Source organism: Cibotium barometz, chromosome 59 (assembly GCF_041138505.1).
Source record: "Cibotium barometz isolate CiBa-2024 chromosome 59, ASM4113850v1, whole genome shotgun sequence".
Lineage (NCBI taxonomy): Eukaryota > Viridiplantae > Streptophyta > Polypodiopsida > Cyatheales > Cibotiaceae > Cibotium > Cibotium barometz.
Window position 1 is genome coordinate 7,986,055 of NC_141104.1, and position 24,242 is coordinate 8,010,296.

General features: G+C 45.1%; 2 protein-coding genes across 8 annotated transcripts in view; one reads left to right on the forward strand and one right to left on the reverse strand.

Annotated features, from left to right (window-relative positions):
- Positions 1-12,958, forward strand: part of LOC147605445 (urea-proton symporter DUR3-like) — a 120,895-nt gene extending 107,937 nt beyond the window's left edge. For all 7 annotated transcript variants that reach the window (XM_086793601.1, XM_086793600.1, XM_086793606.1 and 4 more), the window contains 4 exons: positions 11,532-11,702; positions 11,800-11,945; positions 12,052-12,214; positions 12,495-12,958. In XM_086793601.1, coding sequence (XP_086649727.1) covers positions 11,532-11,702; positions 11,800-11,945; positions 12,052-12,214; positions 12,495-12,656 — 642 coding nt within the window. In that variant the 3' untranslated portion in view covers positions 12,657-12,958. The remainder of the gene's footprint in view (positions 1-11,531; positions 11,703-11,799; positions 11,946-12,051; positions 12,215-12,494) is intronic.
- Positions 12,959-17,364: 4,406 nt separating this feature from the next.
- Positions 17,365-18,162, reverse strand: LOC147605446 (uncharacterized). Its single transcript, XM_086793321.1, has 2 exons — positions 17,965-18,162; positions 17,365-17,853 (listed from the first exon to the last, which is right to left on the reverse strand). Exons 1-2 carry the CDS (start codon positions 18,160-18,162, stop codon positions 17,365-17,367), a joined length of 687 nt encoding a protein of 228 aa, XP_086649447.1.
- Between the last annotated feature and the right edge of the window lie 6,080 nt (positions 18,163-24,242).

A 24,242-nucleotide genomic window follows, 5' to 3' on the forward strand; every position in this document is an offset into this window, starting at 1 on the left:
TAGAGTTCCAGTGTGTGAGAGCATCTGATCCTTGCCATCTCGATAAGCCATTGTATATGACCAACCCATGTGCACTCCCCAGTGTGAGAAAATGCCTTCCATAATCTGTAATCTTCCCCTCATCTTGTTTTGATCTCTGCAACCCTACATCCTCTGCTGTGATCTCCCGGTACATAGCCTCTTGAGTATCATACAGCTCTATCTGCTCTGTGTGCTTGTACGTGCATTAAAGTCTCCCAATAGTAATATGTCTCCCATGCTGGCAAACCTCATGATATAATCATATAGTGGTATATATGGCAACTCTCCTGATGGTGCAAACCTGGAGTGGGCTGGGGGAAAGTAGCATACCGCCACATATAGCTCGCGGAGCCCCTCTCTGCATATTCGGACCTACATGTACCTCGCATCTGCATCTCTATGTACCACATGTATTTTGTCACGAAGCTCCTCCCTGTAAAGTATTGCCACTCCTCCAGATCCTCTGGTACCTCCCACTGTGCGTGGCTGAGGGCGGAAAACTGATTCCCATCTATAACCTTGGATGTCAGGAAGCCTCTTGTTTGTGCACTGATGGGTCTCCGTATACATAGCAATATCACTGTGTCTGAAAGTATCCTCAAAGTATCCTGCATCTGTTCTAAGGGCTCCGTTGCAATTCCACACCGTGAATCACAAGGTCTCATAGGCCGCGCACCGTCAAGCGGGCCTCCTCTCCGTAATGATGACTCAGCCATCTCTGTATACCACCCATTTCCCCTCTTTCCTTGCCTCAAGCACACGCGGCATGTGTTCCTTCGGGTGTGCTATCTGTGCCAGTGTAAGGTCCTCATCCAAATAAATCTTTTCCCCCTTAAGGGCCATCCTTTTGGAGAGGAAGGCCTTCTTCTTCTCCAAGTCACCAAACCTGATGATCAATATCTTCGCCCTGGTTTCATCTCTGCCTACCTGCCATGCTCCGGTAATGGATACATCAGTGGCTCCAATTTTTGTTGCAAGAGCTTTTTCATCCTCTTGGGGATTTCCAATGAGACCAAAGTTACAACCATGTGACATCTAATACACTCTCTGGAAAGGGAGAGGGAGAGGGAGAGAGAGTGTGTGTGTGTGAAACAAAGAAAGCTGTATTAAACGTCTGCAAAAGGCCAAAATGATCTATGAGACCAAAATAGTCCATCATTATCATCTGGATACATCATCAAGATTCAAGGGTACAAAGTAAAATGAAATGAACTGAAATGAACCGGTAGAGTATAGAGAGTTCTAGAAGTGCGTATAAAAAACATCATCATCCTAGTGTGTTTGAAGTTTGAACTTTGAACTTTGGGTCTTAAGAAAGGCTTAAGGGAGGGAGGGAGAAAATGAGGGAGAGAAAGAAAGAAAGAAAGAAAGAAAGAAAGAAAGAAAGAAAGTTGTATTAACGTCTACTAGAGGCCGAACTCGACCTATGAGACAAATCAATTTACAACTGTCAATGTCTTCTGGATGTCCAGAAAAAAAAAGGACAAAATGAACATGAAATAAACTATGAAAGTACTGAGCTAGTGGGGGGGTGTGATGGATGGAGCACTACTGCTAGAGGCTCAGTATGCAACCTATATGCGCAGGGTATACAAGAAAGCAATGCAGATCTGTCTAGCTCCAACCAGTACCATAATGGGGAGAGGGGCTGCCTTGGGCCCTTAAAGCCCCCATCTAAAGACTCAAACCAGCAAATTTTTTTAAATTTTTTTTATTTTTTATTTTTTTTGTGGACGCCTCGATTAGGCAGTTGTACGCCTCGTATGCCTCGAACGCCTCTAACTGTTACAGGCGCACCTTGTAACAACTATGGAGCACAGACACACTGTGATATGTAGAGTATCTGGTTCTCATCCCTCGGGAACATAGTAGCAATGACATTTGTATTTCAGTCTATTCAGATTGGACTTAGTTATATTTTGAGAGCATTTATTTAGCAGGGTGCCATTTTGTCTACATATTTTGCATGTGTTTGAACTTTGAACTCTGAACTTTGAACTTTGGCTTTCTTTTTATCTATGTTGGTTTTCTTGTCACTGTTGAAAAGTAGGCATTGCATGATTTGTATGATAGAATGTATGTTTTTTTACATTGAACCATAATCGTCCAAGTTAATTTATGTAAGTAAGATATCTTGCATTTTTTTAGACACATCCTCCTGCCCTTCCTGTATGAAACGTTTTGAAATTTCTGGGATTTTTAAGAAAAGATTATGAAAATGGGTTTCATGAAATGCCCGGCTACTATGCTCGAGAATCCAAGTTCAAGAATGGTACATAGTAGTGCTCCAATCGACCTGGGTGCTTAACCTCAGAGACGTCAGATTACTTGGTGGGGCTTTCTTCCAGTTGCATTTTGCTGCCCCAGAGATTGCCAATTTCTTACTTGCAATTTCCTTTACTCCTTCCCAGCCTTCCTACCTCTATCGGCCATGATGACCACGTTCTTGTCATGCAGAAGGAGACGAGACAAGGCACCGCTGCACCGCCTCGGCGCAATGAGGGAATTGCCTAAGAACACGGGATGCCACCCCAGTGTGATGCTTTGTTAAATCTGAAGAAACAGGCGATGGTGTTTGGTGTGGTGTGTGTGTGAAGTGGGGAAATTTGATTAGTGCAAAGGGGTGAAGCTGCGTGAAGAAAAAGACCTTCATTTTGATTTCGTCCTCGAGGATCAGACGTACTCCATTCTCACCATTTGGTTGTTGGGATGAGGGGGAGGGAGTGTGCAGGTACGGGTGGACGATGCTGGTGGGAGGCTGAGGCGGAGCAAGGGTGGTCGGAGGGGCGGTACAGGGGGTCACTGCTATCAGACCCTGGAGATGGGCAGTGGAAGGAAGAAGAAGATGGCGAGGTGGTTGTGAAGAAGAAAGAGTGATGTCATTGGCGGGGACAACAGCATCATTAGATGGAATGATGATGAGGGGTTCGGTTGTGAGGGAAGACAGCCTCATTTGATGGAATGACAATGAGGGGTTTGGTTGTGAGGGAAGCCAGGATGAACGGGTGACATGAATAGGTTTGTGTTCGCGGTGCGGAGAAGCGTGCAGGTATGGAGGTGTAGACTGGGGCTGGGAGATGGGAGACGGGGAGCGGAGAAACGAGCCAGGAATGAGCGGGGAGTGATGTGGCCACTATCACCGTGATGTGCAGGCAGCTGAGAGTGGAAGTGCCGAGCGGTGAACAAGTCGTGGATGGCAAGTGCGATGGAGTTTCAATAGGGTGAGGGCGTCCGTGGAAGAGGCTGTTCTTTACTGGAGGGGTTTTGATGTTAAGCAGGGGTGAAATTGTGGATGTGTGATGATAAGCAGCCAAAATTTGGATTTTTATGAAGTGCACAGAGCTGTGTGTTAGTTTTAAAGATGCAGAGAGGGGTGATGTGGCAATGAGGAGAAGCCGGAAGACAAGGGTGGTGACGAGAAGCTTTTGGGGACGATGGTGGCCTACATGTGAGGGCAGACAAGAATAGGGGGCGAGGGTGGCAAGAGGCTTTGGGGTACGAGGGTGGCCAAGCAGGTTGTCTTTGTGCACTGAATTAGTCAAATTTTCTAGAGGTGTGATGGGAAATTTTTGCTGGGTTTTTTCACTTGTGTTCAACTGGATACACGTGTGCATGCCATGAGTATCGGTGTCGGTCATGTTTTCATTTATTTGTATGTGTCATCTATGATATAGATGCAGTTTTTTTTGGATCTCAGATGAGGGGTGGGTATGGTGGGGTATATGATGGCAAAGGGGCGAGGCTAGTTAACTTGAAGAAAGTGAATGAGTATGAAGTAACAATAAAACAAATGAAGAAGAGCATGCAAGGGAGCTGAACACTGTCAAACACTCCAGAGCTTTATTGAAAGAGCGGGCGGATACACTTGGAGTGGATACACTATCCAATTTAGTCTCAAAGTCCTAGAAAGGTCTAGATGCTGACCAGTGGACCGGGTTGGAGAGGCGAGGGTAGCACATGGGTAGGAGCCGTGGAAGGGGGGCAAAGCGAGTAGACTTGGAGAAGAGGGGGAGGGGATGAGACTAGCACTCGAGTATGGGCCATGCTAGGAGTCATGCAAAGGACCTACTGTCACCATTTAGAGAAGCTCGAGTTAGAAGCAGTGTGCACGTGGAGAAGGGTGAGTCTAGCACATGTGGGTACCGTTGTAGAAACCATAGAAGGAAAACCATAGAAGGACGAGTCTAGCACACGGAGAATAGGGGGGTGAGTCCTAGCACATGGAGAATGGAAGGGTAGGAACTTGTTCTCATGGCTAGCACATGAGAATAGGGGACGAGGCTACCATATGGGGAATGGGGTGAGGCATAACTTGTAGGGGGGTGAGGCTAGCTGCTTGAAGAAGGGTGATGGTGAGGGAGCATGTGGGTATACTGGCTGGGTGAGGCTAGCCACATGGAGAAGAGAATGGTGAGAACTTGGTGAGGGTGGCACAAGGGCGTGGGTAGGCCTTGTGTAGGCAAGATATCCACCGTATGCGAGTGAAATTGGGATTTTTAAATTGAGGGAATATGAGAAATTGAAGAGCTAGTGGAATACTCGTAAGAAATTTCAACAATTGGGTGTGCAATTAGGTGAAATTGACCAAGAAGTCAAATTTGGAAATGGTTACACATAGTCACAAGAAATGTTTCATCTATTTCATTGTTTCGTCTTTAAGCCTTTTTTAAGGAAATTGAGATGGAGAAGAAAAGAAGTGAAAGAGAAGAAGAAGAGGAGAAGAGTATGGGTTTTTTTATATATCAAATTTGGAAAAATCTCAAATTTGGGTGAAATAGCATTTTGTTGGGTGTGTTTTGTTTCATTTTGCATCTGTTTCATTGTTTCATGTTTCGTGGGGGACAAGACGGGTTTTCATCAAATTTGGGCGAAATATCTTTTGTTGGGTATATTTTGTTTCATTTTGCGTCTGTTTCATTGTTTCGTGTTTCGTAGGGGACAAAACAGGTTTTCATGTAACCATGCTGGGTGTCCGTGGTGCATGAGCATGCCACACAGCCTTGATCAGGTGCCACGTGGCCTTGACTCGTTGAGCCATGCCATCAATTTGTTACACACTCCCCCCCCCCCGCCCCCCCCCCGCCCCCCAAAAGGAAAAATCCTAGTACTCATACCTCATTAGAGGGTTGTATCTATAGCAATGCAAATGCTTTTTTTTTCCTACTAATGGAAGGATCTCTTTTTCCCTTGGAAAAAATTAGACATTTTAACCAGCCTAGATGGAAGCACAAGGTGTACCTTTTTCATTCCCCGGGAAAGAGATCCTTCTATTAGTTACCAAGCAAAACAGTCGTGCTAGCTAAGTTCAAACTCAGCTCCATGGAGGGGAGCAATAATCAAGAAATCTGAAAAAGGGGGAAGGGTGCTCTTCTCCCGTGGTTGACCGCTCTAGGAGGAGAAGGCTGTCTCATACAATTGGTGCCGGGGGGGGTGCGGTGACAACTGCACGGTGGTCTATAATTCAGCACCCCTATCAGTGAGAAAAGGACCGTGACACCAAATCTGCAACAAGAAGGCCTTGCGGCGCTTTTGCATGCAATCAGAGCCACCCTAAAGCTTCCCCCAATGTTTGCGACGGGTGCCCTCAATGGCCTCACATATTGTTGCAAATCTCCCATCTCTAGCAAGAACCAGGAGTCCAATGATCAGAAGTGAGAGTAAGAATTGGAACTGTGGAGATATGGCGATAGGAGCCCTGCAAGGCAAAGCCCTCCCCATCCTCCTCATATGCCATGGCAGCAATGAAAATAGTAGAATATGTATCACTGCCCTTGTAAAAAAGCTGCGGACCGGACTGGGAGAGCCAAGCAACTGCCCCCCAAGTCACATGCATGGCTCGGCCACTCAATTTGCCCATAAGTTGGGCTACAGAACCCCAAATCTGTTGTGTAGTGCTGCATCTCCATAAACAATGTTGTACAGTCTCAGAATCTGCCGCACACCTAGGATAGGAAGGTGCTACACCGAAAACCGATCTCCACTGATTGGTGGGGAGACCACCATGTAAGAATAACCAAAAGAAATGAGAGATCTGGCTCCTTCTGTATGAGTGTCAAAGTGTATGCCAATATCTGTGCTGTATCACTGGAGAAATATCATAGCTCTCCCAATGAGGCTTGAGAGTAGGGATCCTATGCATTTGTCGAGTGAGGAGAAGCCTGGCATTCCGGACAGTGAAACTGAGAAAAGGAAGGCTTTTCAAAGGATCGCAGGCATCAATCCACTCTCACTCTCCTGGATCCCATGGAAGATATCTGATAGGACTGCCACCATATAACCACAAACACCAAGAGCCATGAGTCACTATCTGAGGAGAAGGGTCAATGAACCAATGCTTCCCCGAACGACCAACAATCCTTACTGGACTAAGCCTAGTATTTGGGATGATCTCCTCCATACTACGTCTCCTCAATCTCCCTCCAGGCATGATAGAGTAAATGATGCAATCTGTAGCCTCCTGGCCCGGGAGAGCAATGACCTGCAGAGGTATGCCTATCCTCGAAAAAACTCCAAGACAACTCAGATGATAGTCTCCGTGAAAGGTCCCAGAAAGCCACTCATGCGGAATACTTGCATCAATCTGATCAATACGAATGCGAGAGCCCCTAAGATGCTGAATGGATGCAGCTCTCCGATCCTCCGAAAGACTCTTAAAGGTCTTCCAAGCAAGAATTGTGTGTGCACATCTCTCCCATCCTGACCACTGCATATAACGAGATGCACCAAGTGGCCGACCAGCCTCATCCCTAATGAGCTCGTTCCACATAATAGGTTGTCTGTCAGCCTCATCCAAAGACCTAGGAGACCTTCGTCGCAAAAAAGATCTCATGCTTCTCCATGCTCTGACAATGGCTGCAATAATAGGGGAAGATGGTGCCTTGAAATCAGCCTCTGTGAACAAAAAACATGTGCTGGGCATGTAGTCTCTCCCGACCCTAGGTGTACATCCGGAAATTTGAGATAAGAAAAATCCTTCCAAGGCTCGGTGCCTGGTAGGAAACCTGTGACCACAAGTTTGCAAAGCAACACCGTGCAGTGAACATCCGGATCGATAATATTTAAGCCCCCCTCTCGTTTTGACTGAATAACTGTGAGCCAAGCTACCCTGGCACGAGTGTCTGAGGCGCCATCCAAACCTGACCAAAGAAAATTGTGGATCAATCTCCGCAATTGGCCAATGCACGCATGAGAGAAGCACCAACAAGAGGCAATAAACCAAGCTGAGGCAAGCAATACCTGATTAGCCACCAAAGCTTTGGAAGCTAAATCTAATCTCCTGGAGCTCCAATGGAGGAGCTTCTTCCGGATACTCATAAGTACCGGAGCAAACTGCTCGACAGGAGAAATATCAATCCCAATTTAGCATCCCAAATATCTAGCAGTGCATCCTCTGTTGATCCAAGAAAAACCAAGCTCCGCACCCCAAGCAACTCTCGGTGAATCACTAACCCAAAAACCAACAGATTTGTGACAATTAATGAGTGCCCCTGTTGCCAAACAGAACTCCTCTAGTGCTACCCGGAAGGAACATAAGCATATATGTGAAGCCTCCAAGAACATGGCTGTGTCATCAGCTTACTGAGAGTCAACCAATTCCTCTTGACTACAAAGAGGCAACCTCAATCCCGAAATACCAGCAGTGGAGCGGAGAAAGATGCTCATGGCCTTTGCAACTATGATATATAATAATGGGGCTAAAGGGCAGCCCTGCCATACTGAGCGAGAAATCTGAAACCGCTCGCTTCTATTACCGCAAGCAAGCACTCTACTGCGGGCATCAGGATACATGCGTGAAACTCCCTTGATCCATCTCTGAGAGAAGCCCATATGGCTAAGAGTGCCCTCAAGGAAGTCCCAATCCACTCTATCACAGGCCTTCTCAAAATCCAAGAGCAAAATGGCTAAGGGCTGATTGCTCGCTTTAGCCCATTCAATAGCCTCCCAAAACGAGAAAATGTTATCAAAGATGCTCCTGCCGTGTAAGAATCCATTCTGAGTATCATGAATGACATCGTGCAAAATTGGCTGCAATCTGATGCTCACTGCCTTAGCAAGAATCTTATAGGCAGTCCCAAGTAAGGTGATAGGTCTCCACTGGCCAATCAATGTCTTATCCCCACTCTTAAGAATAAGATAAATAAGCCCCTCAGTGAGAGAAGAAGGCATAGAACCTATGTCCCACATCTCTTGCAGAGCCCATGTGATCTCAGTCCCAATCTCATCCCAAAAAGTAATGAAAACAACAGGGGAGAGGCCATCCTCCCCTGGACACTTACCACGAGGTAAGGCATGAAGAGCATGACTGAACTCCTGCATAGAGAAAGGGGCATCTAGAGCGGCACACATCTCCTCAGAGATCAAATGTGGCAATGCATTCCAAACCTTCCTCTGTGTCCTATGTCTCAAATTAGAGTGCCAATGCGTGTAGTACCCTGCATAAGAAGGATCCATTGCGCTCTCACAGGCAAAATGACACCATGTCCAATGATGCAAGGCAAGATCAAAGCTAAAACAGAGATACAAACACCACCCTCGGTACCAACAGCTGGTGACCAAAAGGTGTGTCTCGAGAGAAGCTTTCCTCATCTCCCACACTGGCTAGCATCCAGTTTATGCTCTTGCAAGTGAAATACATCCATAGGTCCACCTGTGACTGCACAATGGAGCTTGGTTTTTACAATTTGTCTCCGCCGACGCGGAAAAAAACCCCCAAGACCGTGATTTTCTAAGAGACAATCCTCATAAGGATTGAGAGTAGGAACGACCAGATCTCATGGTCGACGAAGGACTCCCTTTAGAGGCGGAAGTACGTCTTGCATAGATAAGGAAGGGAAAATTTGAGGATGTAAACCTTACCTCTCTCTCCCACTCCGGGAAAAAGCCAAGGCTAGTCCTCAGAACTGGAGAGGTACCATGACAATGCAAATGTGCAACATCATCCTCAAGGGTACAATCATCCTGTAACTGTAATGCAGCATCCTCCTATGAGGGATCCAGATCATGTGCCTGCAAGGCCTCATCCTCCAAAAAAGGATCAACATCTTGTGAGGCAAGAGCTACATAAGGGGTAGGGTGCTCTACAGGGGGTGTGGGTGAAGGGGCAGGTACGGGGGTCCGAGGGTGCCTGCCATCCCTAACCACAACCCAACGTTGTGTGGTCTGCTGTGGCAAAGGAGCAGCTGGAGTCTCGACATCTGCAGAAGGCCTCTGATGGGCAGGACCACGCCGCCTCCTAGCATGGCCCCTCGATCTGGGGCAATCTCTAGCAATGTGACCATGTCTCGACGACAAATCCGACACTGGTCAGGTCTGCTTGCAATCTCCATCCTCTGGCGGAAATGAGATCCGTCAGGTCTCTGAAGCATAACATGATCATCAGTAATCGATGGATCAGGAACAAGCACAAGGACCCGGGGTGCACCATCAAGAGTTGCGGTAACGACCGCGGAAGCTGAGGCGGGAGAGCTCAGAAGGACTGGTACCTCTAGAACTTGGCCAAAGGATGCCCCTATGGAAGCTAAAAGCTTCCAATAGGACTGAGGAAGAGCAGGGAACCATAGTGAGACCAGGGCAAGGCACTGATCCTTCGCCACTGGATCAAAGCCCTCCTGGTACTGAAAGAAGAAAATCTTCCTAGGACCAAGAGGGAAGGGGCTGCCAGCCAAAACCTGAGAAGTAGCTTTTGAAGAATGAAAGTCCACCTGGAAGAAGCCTCGACCAAGCAAACGAGTATCTAGAAGCCATTCACGGGCCTGCGAATGAGAGGGGTGGGAACCATAAACTCTTGCAACAAGGGTGGTCTGGACCTCAAGGTCAATGTCGTGCTGAAGAGAGGTGAGCTCGTCTTGTGAAAAATTGATGATTCTCCCGGCCAGTGGGTGGGGGTGACGAAAGATTGGCTGCGGCGGCAGAAGAAGCCATAAAGCCAATCAAAAAAATGGGCGGCCAACTTGAATCCAGATAAAATTGCTGCTGATAAAGAGGCGGGTGCAGAAGAGGGGGGCAAAGGCGGGAGCAGAAGGGCGGGAGCAGCTGGGGTAGCAAAGGCAGTAGGGCAGGCAGAGGCAGCAGAGGGGCAGGCGGGGACCGCAGATGGGCAGCAGATGGGGAGGCGGGGGCAGCAGAAGAGGGATTTGGACTTGGAGTGCCCATTTCTTTACATCTTGGCTCATACAAAGCCTCCCAGAAAGCAAAGACATTATCACAATATACTTTTACCTTAATTGCATGAATGTCAATGCCATGTATCAAATCTTTAAAAAAATGCTACAAGCAAGGTAACCACAGCCTCCACAAATGACCATAATTCTATCTGCTCCTCTGGGGATGAGATGAATGAGTCCAGCAAAGATCCCAAATCTCCTCAGAGTTCCTTGTGGTGAAAAGAGGACCACCTGTTCAAGAAGAAATGTAGTTAGGGCATCATCCTTTGGACAGTCTACCTTTTGGCAAGGCATAGACAGCTCTTTCAATCTCCAATGAGGGAAAAATCCAGGACTACTTGGATCTTTGCCAGTCAGTCCCTACCCTTTCTACTTCTTGATTTTGAGAAGGCATATAACTGGGTGAATTGGGATTTATTGTAAGGCACTCGAGGCATTTTAAGGGGTGGAGCGGGGTGTTTCTGCCCTATACCACACAGCTCATGGTCAGGTGCTTATACATGTCTCTGGATAAGTACGACAGGTTTGCCCTGGTGCACCCTTTTTTTACCTATGTATGGTGGAGGCCAAGAGCCACTTCTTGAAAGAATCTGATGTTGGTCTTACTAAGAATGAGTTTGTAATTAATACCAACTCATTGCCTTCTCCTTGCAGTCTTAAGGGGGTTTAACAACTGTCCGCAGACATGTGAAGCCCCAAGGGAAGTGGGTTTTTTTTTTTTTTTTTTTGGGGGGGGGGGGGGGGGGGGCAGGGGCGGGGCGGGGACGTTTGTCCACAGGTGTTTTCGCCTGCCTCTATCTTCACAAGAAGCAGATGGACACGATTCATCAATATTACCTTTTCAAAAATGACATGAGAATGGGTTGGTCCAATGGGACAATGAGTAACTGAGGTTGGTGGTTCCAATTCCTGTCAGGGTCCACTTTTTGGATGGTCCGTCATGTGCCAGACGACATTTTGACCTCGCCTGTCTGTGACTGGGCAAATGTGGTGAGCAATGATGATGGGTGTCCACGGATAGTCTGAATTCAAAAAGGGATGGACATGTATGACAATGCATTGGCTTTTGCCACTTGGAGGGGGGACGGTGTCTGGCAGACATTTGTAATCCCCCCTATGTCAGACTCGAATAACATTTTGTCTTTTCTCTCTCATGGGCTCACTGAAACATGATGATATTGTACAATTTTTATTAGAAGCCAGGCAAAATCATAATGAATTTTAATCAAGACTAGGGTACTGTACATGTTTTCCTACAGCTTTAATGGTGCATGTTAGTATTTAAGGTTGGCTCAATTTAAAAGAAAAAATTGTTTGAGAGAACTTGACCCTTTTCATTATGTCCAGGTGAAGATTGATGTAAACTTCCTGTTTTTAGTCGGTGGACTTCTGATCTCTTCAAGTGTTCCTCCCCTCTCTTTCATGCTTGTTTGGCCAGCTGTTCCAAAAGGTGCTGCCATAGCAGGAGCACTAGGAGGTCAGGTCTGTGCCATCATAGCATGGATTGTTCATGCTAAGGTATGAATTCTTGAATCATGGGATCATGTTGCAGATAACTAGTAACTGATACTGGGAATGCTTTTCTAAGGCAAGCTGACAATTTCAAAGGATACAGGTTGTCTATCATGAACTCTCCATTTCAGACTCGCTGCAACAACTTGGGCCAACAATGGATGGTACCATAGTATCAGTGTTACTCTCTTTAATTGTCTGTATTGTTTGGACAGTCATCGCACCAGACACAACAGGGAGCTATAACAGGTTTGTGAAGTACCTTGTTTGCCATTTCCGTGACAACACTGCCATTTCCGTGATAGTGTTGTCATCTATATCATTTGAATCTGGTATTCTTGGCTCGTGTGATCAGGTTTAAGGAGATCAAGTTGATGGATGAAGTAGATATCAAATCTGCAGAGAGTCTTGAATTGGATGAGTCTTTCCGGTTCACAAGCTTTGTGGCGATAGCTCTAAGTGTGCTGTTGGTGGTTGTATGGCCTCTCCTTACTTTGCCTGCAGGTGTCTTCTCAGAGGTAACAAAAGATAATTCTGCACTAGTTCTTATAAATGCACATCATTGCATGTTCAAATCAATGCACATCATTGCATGTTTAAAACAAAGCACCATCATTGCATATTTAATCCAAGGCACAGTTTTCTCTCCTTAGATCATCTGCCATGTGATTCTGGCTTCTGTTAATTCTACCATCCTGAAGGTCGCTAACTTTTAAGGGGTTTCTTTTGGTAATATCAATGGAGTATTGTGATTTTGTAATCTCTTTAGGTAACATTTTGGTTGGTACATGTTGTCAGCGGTACTTTGCTATGTGGGTTGTGATCTTCATGATCTGGGCAATTATTGCCACCATCGTATGCACATTCCTTCCCTTGGTAGAATGCAGAGAGGCAATATTTAAGGTCATGAAATTGCTATTATTTTGTGAGAAATCTACCTCTGATGATGCACATTCATGATGGACATGAGGACATCATGCAGCTGAGTTTTCATACAAGCCAAATTAGGTTTTGTGAAGGCATTGTAATGAATCTTTTGGAGCCTTGCCCTCATGTGTGGCTGCTGCAGTGTGGTCGTCACGGCTATAATGCGCATACACACGCATACACACATGCACATGAACATGCACACGAACCCGTGGCTCAACCACGGGCCATGAACTCTTTCAGTTACTATAATTTTCATTTCCCTTCTCATACTAATTCAATTACTATAATTTTATGACCTTTAATGTTACAATCTTAACTCACTCTTGCCATGGTAACCTTGAGTCCCCAGTCATGCTCATTTTAAAGAAAAAGGAAAGTCATTAACATCCATCACTACAACATAGAATCCAAGTGCTAACATTATTGAAATAGAAGTTCAGTCACAAAATGCTCAAACAGATATTTGATGAGTAATCTTCAATAGTTAAAGAATTCAAAGACATTATCACTTTACTTGATACATTTTTGCATTGCTTAAGATTTTTCTATAAAGACTTTGAGTAATAATTATTGGCTTATGAAAATCATTTTTTTTAATGATTAAATGCTTGACTCATCCAAGCTTTGATTAGAAATAGAGCTTTTTAATTTTACAAAGTACTTGCATGTTTGCAAACATAATATCCACCATCTTCAACCTAGAATTATCCTTCCACTGCCTTGCACCTTGAGTTTCTCGAAGAAGTAAACCAAAGAATGCCAATCTCCACATGATTTCTGGTTGGTGCTTGCCTCCATGTCTTTGTCTCCACAATGGGAATTCCAAATACTCAAATCGAGTTACATCCATATGTGGCATGACATGTGGGTAAAAAACCCTAACCCTAGAACTTGATCGAGTTATATAAATAGCTGTTTTCTTCTTATTTTTCAAAGCTTATTCACTCCCACTTCCACACTTAGGCTCATTTGGCCAGCATCTCATCCTCTTGAGCATGGAGTTGCATATGGGACGATGCCTCACCATTGCCAAATTTCTCTTTACTTTCTGAAGTTATACATAGAGGATTGCAGGTGGATTACAGACTTGAGAGTGGTGCTAGTAGGGGTTGGTTATAGAACCAAGCTGCACAGAGTTTCCAAAGTATAGAAGTATGTGTGTGGCTCTTGAGTGCACGTGGATGACTATCTCAAAAGGGCTCACACGAGTGGAGAGACACGTTTATGCTGATTTCACATTTTGGACACAAATGGCCCGGGCACATGAGCCGATAGGCAACACGCAAGTAAGTGCCACGTCGAACACCACTTTTTGGCTACCCGTCGGCTTTGTGGGCACATGACGTCGGCAAGTAGCACTTCTGCCGATGTCGTGTGCCCACAAAGTCCGCCGGTAGTAGCCGGTGAGTTTGAGGCATTCAAACAAAACATATATGCAACACATTTAAAATAAACTAATGCCCTTTACAGAGTCAAACCCTTGTACAGCGTGCATACCCGTAAGGCCTCGCCTACCGAAGCTACATTCAAACACAAACCCAAACACAAGCAAATGACTCAAGCACAAATACAAATGTTTAGGTACAAACCATGCCACACACAAACATTCAAACACAAACATATTCAAGCAAACAACACAAACATTCAAACACATAAACAACACATTGACATGCAAACACATAAGCACATTCAAGCAAACAACACGTGTATGGACTTTTCTTTTAGTAAACACTAACCTATTAAGAAATTGATTCCTTTTTTGGCACTTGCAAGTAAAGCTTGTTATATTAGAGCATATTTTAAGTCATTTTCCACTTCCACTTCCATTGTGCGAATAATGAAATCTCAAAACAATGCTCCTTGAACTCTCTCCCCCATCTCATTATGTCTATCATTCATAACACCTATGTCAGTAGGATAAGGGTCATCTGTATTGGATGGCTCTACCTCTCCTCTCATCTACACAAAGTTGTGCATTACACAACATGCTACAACACTTGGTGCAAATCCACATTCATTTCTCTCAAAATTTGCCACCTATCAAAATACCAAATGCATTCTCCACATTAACTCTACCCTTGCTAAGATGCCTATTAAATAAGACTATCAGCAAAGTGTGGTCCATCTTTAGCCCTAAATGTTTTCACTACAAATACATTACCTTTGTATGTCGAGTCTACAACAATATAAGGCCTTATAATCTCTCCTTGAACTACAATTCTTGGGTCTACTTATCCTTGAGTTTTTTATACAAACTTGAGGTAAAGTGATTCACACCTCCTGGCACATTGCAAACAACACTCCAAAACAATTCCTTTGAGTCTACAATCTCTTGCAAGAGGATGCTAGGAAATCCGTCGTGACACAAATATTACATTCGATAAACATCTTCGTGTGGTAAACGATGCAAATGTATGTGTTCCATCTATGGCACCACACATGTTTGGGAGTGATGTTAGTTCTTTAAAATCTTCTATTATCTTGTGTAATTGATTCCCAATCGAAATACATATATCTTGTCGCACAAACATTCTTTAATTGCAAAGAATGGACGCTATGGAAGAAGTGTACTTTTTACGAATGGTTGAACTACCAATCCCAAAGAGCTCTGCGTGTACAAGTCTCCATAGCACACACGCTAGGGCCAGTTCACTAGAAAGAGGTTCCCTTACAAACATAATCGTTCTAGCAAATGGCAAGTATGGCTCTATGATCGACTTTAATGTGTGAAAGGACTCATAACTCGTGTGATAAAATGTAACATATCGGTGTTGGTTTTCTAATTGTGCTTTTTTCCACAAACCAAGATGCAAACCTTGCCAAAAACTTATTTGTATAGGGAAAGTCCACTGTATTACGTGCTTAACATCAGTACAGTAATACGGGAATGATTACCCTCTTAGCATACAGCATTAATTGGAAAGGTGACTTATAATGCGAAATGAATACAGAAACGATTATACACATTGCGACATAGTTAATGCTCCATTAACACAAACTACAGAATTATTGCATGAAACACTGATTGATTGATTGCTTAATTGCTCTGAATACACAGACATATAGCCTTTTAAAGAGTTACATAGTCGCGGGATTCAAACAGGCGCGACCTCCTGTTTACACCCCTTGAGATCCAATAATGACTATTCATGTAAGGTACGCACTATGGCATTACACTTGCGGTCCAGACTCCTGACTTGTGGTGTGTAGTCTTGTAGTGTGTGGCCCACATAACACTTGGCACACACGATGGATTGTGCGAACCCACAAAAAAAGAACTGCTGCAATCTGCAACAGCAACACTTCTACTGTGGTCGATCTGCACCACGCTAATGCCTTCTGGAATCTGCATTAGAAGTGTTGGTGCGACTTGATAATCCTTCATGCATTTGCTGAACTTCCTGAAACAAGTCTTCATATTGCTTAGTAGGTAGTGGTCGAGCCTCCGGCCATTGCGATCTTGGCAACACTTGCTCCACCATTCCTTGAACACCAGCATGCACTTGTTCCTCCGTTGGCTCCATCGAAACCGTGCGCGTTTCCGGAGCTACAGGCAATTGTGCAAAAGGCACATGCCTATCATAGTGGCGTGACAAAAATTTGTTGGCCGCATTCCACCATGGAGGTTGAGGATGCAAATACAAGGCAAAGTTATGGGAGCACATCTCAAGCCAGAAGCAAAGATTATGGATAACCTCCTTTTGCCTGTTAAATGTTGTTGCAAGGCGCTTCTTCTTTTGCACCGCCTTATCACATTCACGAACTAACTTGGCCATATCTGCATCAAAAATATCCAGGGCCCTGTCTTCAGCAATCACTTGTTTACCCTTGTCACTCTGTGAAGTAGCAACATTAGGGACCGGAGCAGATGCAATTATCTCTGATACAAACCCAACTGTAGAAAGTGGAGAAACAGATATGTCTCGAGGCACTTTGAAGACTGGTGGGGTATCCTCATGGCTCATTGTCCTCTGAGCCTGGCTTGATTCAACATTCAGCGGCATTGGCGAAACAGTACTGGGCAAGGCCGTAGAAGTCTGTTTTCTCTCCCTTCACTGAGAATTGCTGCCTGTGTGAGTGGTGCCACTAGAGACTACCACTGTGACTTCAACACTAATGGAGAAAGGCCCTGAAAAATGGCACAGAGGACGCATAGAAACCAAAAAATTGGGCTCCATCAAAAATAATATCTGCAAAATCTGCCCTATCTTAGAATTCACTGTGGCTCCCCTTGCAACCTGCGCACAAACGCGCTGCGCTTCAAAATGAATCCTGTCCTTTAAGACTCGGGCCCAGGACACCATGCCATATTTAGCGGTCTTCAAAAAATTCATAACCTTGAGAGAAATAGTGTAAGTCTTGGCCTGCAAGATAGCGTGCGGAGAAGTAGAGAACTCGCAAAGCGCTCAAAGAAGCAAGAAGGTATGCAGATACAAAAGTGAATCCAAAAATGGAATTTACCCCTTTGCATGCAACCACTCGCACATCGGACCACATCCGCATGCAAACTTTTCCTCAAACTTCGGGCAACAGCTAAGATTGTATCTTTTTTCTCATTACTTGTTAAAGAGATCATCATGAGAGAGACATCCACCTCCTTGGAAACTGGAAAAGAGCATGGAATGGTGCCATCGCATAATAATAATGCTGCAACCGAAACCCATTAACTGGAGAAGAGAGAACCTCATCCTGCAAGTTCGCCAAAAAGAAATGAGGTGGCCCCGCAAGGAGCATATATCTAGAAAGGACCGGACCACCGCAACTTCATCTTGCTTGGCAGCTTCTTCCCCATGCGAGTATTGAACACCAAAACTAATTGCCCTTTTTGAAAAAATCTTTTTCTTCGAGTGCCGATCCACCTGACATTTCCTCCGAGTCTGGAGTTTCTGCGCCCAGTAAAAACTCCGTATAGCCGATCTTCATCCAATGAACTTCTGACTTCCAGTCGATCTGCCAAGGACTCTGCTAGCAGCAATTTATCTTCCACTACAATCCACAAACTCGGCACAACAAACTCGACCGGTGTGATAGCTTCCATGCCAAAAGCCAGCTTGAAAGGGGTTAATCGAGTTGCTGCCTTGTAAGCTGTGCGGTACGCCCAAAGTGCTGACAGAAGCTTAACATCCCAATCCGTTCGATGCTTGCTGACGAGCTTGGTCAGAATGGGCAGAATCTGCTTATTGGATGATTCAGCCAATCCATTGGCTTGCGGATAATAGGGGGATGACTATTGTGAAGAATCAAATAAAAACCTGTCATTTGCCTAATCACTTTACTAATAAAAGGACCCCCTCGATCACTGGACCAACTCCACCGGGCAGCCAAAACGAGTGAATACATCCTTGTATAGACACTTTTCCACTGAAAGAGCAGAATTATCCCGCAACGCCCAAGCTTCCACCCACTTGGTGCAGTAATCTGTTGCTATCAGAATATACCGGTTTCCTGTCTTTGCAGCCGCGGGTTTAAAGGGCCCGATGAAGTCCAAGCCCCACTTTTGAAAGGGCTCAAGTGGCAATATTTGGTGTAAGGGCATGCGGTCTCTCTGTGAGACGGCTGACCCATCCTCTGGCATACATCACATTTGTGCACAAACTGTTGCGCATCAAAATAAATTGTTAGCCACCACAAGCCAGCTTGGAAGACTTTGCCTCCTGCAGTAATCTTCCCTGAAAAATGCCCTCCTAAGACTCCGAGTGCCCAGAGGCGCAGGAGTATGACCGCAGGAAGGCAGAGAGACAAGAAAAGGCCGCGGGGAAGAAACCAAGTGTACCCATGGTTCAAATTGAGTCTCTTGCTGAGCAGGGAGATCCATAAGTCTGCATGGTAACGCGCTCAGGTAAGAAGAGTCTTCCTCTCGTTCAAGCAGTAGAACAAGTAGCATTGATTGGCCAGCACAGGAAGAAGTGCGGCATCAAGTTACCTCTTGGGTTCAAAAGCAAGCACCCAAAGCTGAGGCTGCGAAAACCTCACATGCGGTTCACTTGTGAGAAAATGTTACAGTGATTGCGGATTCTCTCGAGTCATCCAGAAGTAGTTCGCAGGTGCCGGAGGGATCTACATAGTCTCAACAGTAGCGGCGGGCAACAATCAGAAGGCAATGACTGGGATGAACTCTTGCAAGTACCACTTCAGATCATGTTGGGACAATTACTTAAGCTCGTTTCAAATTTTCACCAGTCCCTCTTGACAACCGTTGACGTGGGTACGGTGTCCCCCGCAGTGGCTGCGGTTGAAGCTCAAGAAGAACCAGTCCTTGATATTCCAGTGGACAGGCACGCATTCCAAAGATTTCGGTGGTTCATCATGGGATTGTCATTGATCAAGTTTTGATTGATGGTGGTGCGGGTGTCAATATTGCGACACAATCGGCTTGTGCGAAGATGGGATGGTTGGAATGGGAACCGGCCCCATTTTTGGTGTGGATGGCTAACCAACGTCGAGTTCATCCTCTGGGCATTTTGAAAGGAATAGTGATTGAGGTTACGGGAATTCCATTTGTGATGTCTTTTGTGGTTCTCAGTATGGAAGGCTCCAATCAGGAATACAATATTTTGTTTGGCCGTCCATGGTTACGGCAAGCGAAGGTGCGGCACAATTGGGAACACAATCAGATGACTGTTTGGCAGGGTCGAAAAAAGTGAAGTTCGCATTACGGGAGCACCATTAGCTGAGCACTGCCGTCTGGCCAGTTGCGAAAACAATAAATATGGTTGAAGGCTTGGATGAAGATGAAGAGGAGCAATTTTTGCACGCTAATGTGGAATTGGTCCCACTATGTGTGGTGGATGTAGCCAGCGTTTCCGCAAAGTATGTGGTGGTACGGATGGTGGCTCCTATGTCGGAGAAGATCCTTGGGGAGCCGTTTCTTGGTGAGGATGGTCATTCGATCGCCAATGCCCTTCCTCTGTGTAGAACAAACAGACGCGTGGTTGATCGCCGCCTTGGCCACCCCGACCCGGACCACGGCCTCTTCCTTGGCCCCGGACTCCACTGGAGTAGCCATAAGCATTATCCGAACCGCCCGCTGTTTGAGCAAATGCCACCGTAGGATCTTTTTCCTCTTTATCCTTCCATTGAATGGGGCATCTAGCCCGTTGACCCCTCCCATTATAATAACAATCACTGGTATTGTGAGAATTAGAAGTACAGATGGCACACCATTTCTCATTGAGTGCACACTCCATAAGCAGGATGACCCGGATTGCGGCATGTCAAGCACCAGACCTCTATCAACGACTTAGAAGAGCCGAGGATTCCCCAGACACCGCCATGCTGACCTTCTCGCTCTTGTGGGTCTTCTTGGTCGCTTTCATCGGTTCGGCATCCGAATCTTCATTACTATCGTTAGAAGAATCTTCATCTGGACTCTCTTCATCCGAATCTTCAGAGCTACTGTGCTTCCTCCCATGAGATGAGCTTTTCCCTGACTTCTTTTTGGATTTTCGCTTGCTGGGCGTGTCTTCGTCCTCCAGGGATTCTCCGGCCAAGATCGCCCTCGCAATCACATCTGGTAGTGCCGTGTGGCAACCTTATCCACAATCGCTAAGGCTGTTTGGAGATCCTCAGACAAGCCCTTGAGAAAATAGTGTGCTAGATGTTGGTTTTGAGGAACCCGCTGCAACATGACCCGAAACCGAGCTGCATAATCCTCCACTGTGTGCTTGCCCTGCTTAAGCACACGCAGCTTTTCCAAATTCTGGGCGACAATCTTTTCCACTCGAAAGCGCCACAAGAAAGCCATCCTCATCGCATCAAAAATCTGAAAATGATCCACAGGGTATTCTGCCAACCATCGGGAAGCCTTCCCACTCAGAGTGGACTCAAACACGGATTCCACAGGTAATTGATCCAGTGGGAGTGGCACATTAAGGTTGTATGTCTTTTCAAACCGCCGAATGTGAGCATCCAGATCCTCAGAAGATTTCCCGCGGAACCTTGCATACTTAATCTGTCCATGTGGCTGGGCCATCTGCTATGCGGGGGGAACTACCAGTGGTGGCTATGTCGGTCCTAAGAATAGCTGCCAAACCACTACAGTTAGGGAACGCGGAGGAGTTAACGACGATCGCCTCTCCGCCCACCATGGAACACGGGGAGGGGAGCAGGAACATCTGTGTTGCCAACGACTGCCGCTGGGAGTGACATCCCACCTCGGCAACTGCAAAGAAAAGGAACGAGAATCATCTGCCGCATTATCGCCCACCATCATCCTTCGAACGATGACGCCTCGGCCACCCCGTAGTAGGAACCACCAAATCAGGAGGTCCCTAAGAACACGTGCGCATGCAACCGCATCATCAAGAGAACATCGTGGTCGCCAAGTGTATTACGTGCTTAACATCAGTACAGTAATACGGGAATGATTACCCTCTTAGCATACAGCATTAATTGGAAAGGTGACTTATAATACTAAATGAATACAAAAACGATTATACACAGTGTGACATAGTTAATGCTCCATTAACATAGACTACAGAATTATTGCATGAAACACTGATTACTTGATTGCTTTGAATACATAGGCATATAGCCTTTTAAAGAGTTACATAGTCACGGGATTCAAACAGGTGCGACCTCCCGTTTACACCCCTTGAGATTGAATAATGACTATTCATGTAAGGTATGCAGTGCGGCATTACACTTGTGGTCCAAACTCCAGACTTGCGGTGTATGGTCTTGCTGTGTGCGGCCCACATAACATCCACCATAACCTATGGCCAGAGTTCCTTGTATTGACTTCGGCAATGGGCTAGACTTGTAATTGCATAAAAGAATATATGCCTATACAATTTAGCTCTACCCGTTGTGCATCCTACTTGTGGCGGCATGGTATCAAAACTTGCACAAATGTTTATAAAAAAAGTTGTCATCGTCAATGTTACATCTAATGTGTCCATGAAAGTCCTATAAAAATCATACAAAATTAAAGTCAATCTCTCTCTCTCTCTCTCTCTCTCTCTCTCTCTCTCTCTCTCTCCATGTTTGAGTAAAGCAAGTATACCTGTGATCTAGTCCTTAGACCTTCACATAAATTGTGCAATTTGGACTTACATTTTGTTATACAAATCCATGCTTTTACTCTCTTCTTCTTGTCTAATCTTGAAAAGTCGTTCATTGCGTTTGTCCTCAACTTCTCGTATAGTTGTAGACATTTGTTGGAAGCCCTATCCAACTACGCGAGAAAAAAGAATTTTTGGAATTTTCACGTTTTGCCTCTTTACTCCATCATGAAGAACTTCAAATGCTTTTTCACTTGTGTATTGTGTTGTACATTGAGCATACTCCTCATTAGGTACTGCTTGGGGAGCAAGTAAAGTCAACTCATCACTATTAAGCAAACTTGTATATTTAGGCATGCTAGCCCACAATGCATCCAAGGTATCAAAATACTTCCACTCCGAAGGAGTAGAGCCGGTCGCACACACGTTCATCTCCTCTTTCTTATAAAGTTTTCTAAGTGTATCCACTCTATTTTTGACTTGCTTCATGTTTAGGCCCCTTTGATTTCCTTGTTTTGACAACAAATTTTTGCCCTAAAGTTTCCTCTTTTTATATTAGTCCATTTGTCCTCGTAGCATTTAATAAGTGTGAAGATACTATTATCATTCCACTCAATTGACTAGTTTTGCTTGTGTGCCTATAGATGCGTCTATTTGACATGGTGGCATTTGTGGAATTGTTTGAGATGAGTGCATGGGGCCCATTCAGATGGAAGATTCCCCCATGGTGCATCCAACATCCCTCCAAATGAATTAACATATTGATGGAGTCAACTTGGGAGGATGGTACGAAGTCTGGGCAATCATCCATGGATTGACTATCAAAGTCAAGAGTCGAATGTGTGGGGGTGTCATTAGATACTAAGCCTGCTCACCCAAGGGTACATAAATGAGGTTGATCCATGAATACACAACTATCAAAGAAAGCATGCAAAAAAAGTCATGACATTCTTGAATATGAGCATGCATACACACAAGTGTACATAAACGTAAGCATGCATACACAAATACGAGCATGCATACACACATACAAGCATACACACAAAAAGGCAAGCATGCATAAAAAGCATACATAAACATAAGTATGCATATACACATATGAGCATGCATACACACAAGCATACATAAACATAAGAATGCATACACATACGAGCATGCACAGACACAAGAATACATAAACATACATACAAACAAGCATGCATACACACATACGAGCATACATAAACATAAGCATGCATGCATACACATAAGCATACATAAACATAAGCATGCATGCACACACACAAGAATGCATCCACTTTACACATCATCATCCATGTGGCACTCCCTTTTCCACTTCTTTTAGTCAACACTCACACACACCATTCAATATTACATGTGGCATTCTTATCTTGCCACAATATCTTGCACCTATAGGGTGCTTTCATACATACACACCACCACGATTATATCTCTCAACACCCCCTCTTAATCGAGGTGTTCCACAACTCATCCATCACCCATCATCCATATCAATGTAGTATTGCACAACCGTAATTGCTACCTCTCAACACTCCCCCTCAATGATACATTGGAGTGTCCATCAACTACGGCTACACGCATCTAGTCTGCTAGCATGTCTACATGGGCGTGCGCCGTATCTACGTGACATAGACACCATGTTCGTTTGAGCACGCGTGCTTGGGCGAAGCCACCCTTATCCTTTTTGAACCACCATCGCGGTCGGGAAAGACATCAACCCGTGCTGCACACCACTACCATAATCCATTTTGAGATTCTCGATCTTAAGCAGGGCAACTGTGTGACAAGCCAATTGCTTGCGCATCTGTCTTGGACACAAACATCTCGAGACAGCACACATGCGCTACATTCTCTTTTGAGCTCTCAGGCGGCTCGGATAGGAGTACCCTCATGCTTTGGGTGAGAGAAAATACAATGCAATAACCACCATAAACTAACTCCCATGATCGTCATATGCCTCATCATGGGGATTGTATTTCATATGTCTCGAGCTTGCCTTGGCCTTGGTGATGCATGTATACACTTGTTTATAACCACCTTCATATGTCCAAGTATGCCTCCACTAACCAGAGATGTAATTCACCACACATTTATATCAAATGCATGTGAATGGCCTCTTATTGAGGACGCTTTACACCAACTCTTTCATCACTAAGCTTCAAACCCTTATCTCCAGGATTTTCACGTGCACCACATACAATTGGATTGCGCTGAAGTCATCACCACCATCCAGCTCGTCGCATGTGTGGATGCTTTTGATGTCGATAATCTTACTACCCTTTGGCTTTTCCAGAGTACTCTACCATGCTATAGAGGCCATTATTTCTTCTGCTTTGCATCCACATATTCTCCAGGTCTCTTCATACATATAATTGTTCTCATTTGTTAGAGGACTTCGCACAGTTAGCTATAGTTTTTCAGCTCTGCTTCTCGCTCTACTAGCATGTCGGCTCTTCTCGAGGCGATGATGATGTTGTTGCCTGTTGTGCTGGTTCTTGCACTTATCTTCTTTGCCCTAGCTTCCAGTTGTTGTTCGTCTACCTTTTTTTTGCTACTACACTCGTGTTGACAACTTCTGCACCATTTTATTGTT

What these genes read in the sequence shown, in the direction of transcription:
- LOC147605446 (XM_086793321.1), bottom strand. Translation starts at nt 18,162, where the DNA reads ATGCCCTTACACCAAATATTGCCACTTGAGCCCTTTCAAAAGTGGGGC. An exon ending in AAAAGTGTCTATACAAGGAT is followed by an intron (nt 17,854 to 17,964) that starts GTATTCACTCGT and finishes TCTTCACAATAG; the next exon opens with TCATCCCCCTATTATCCGCA.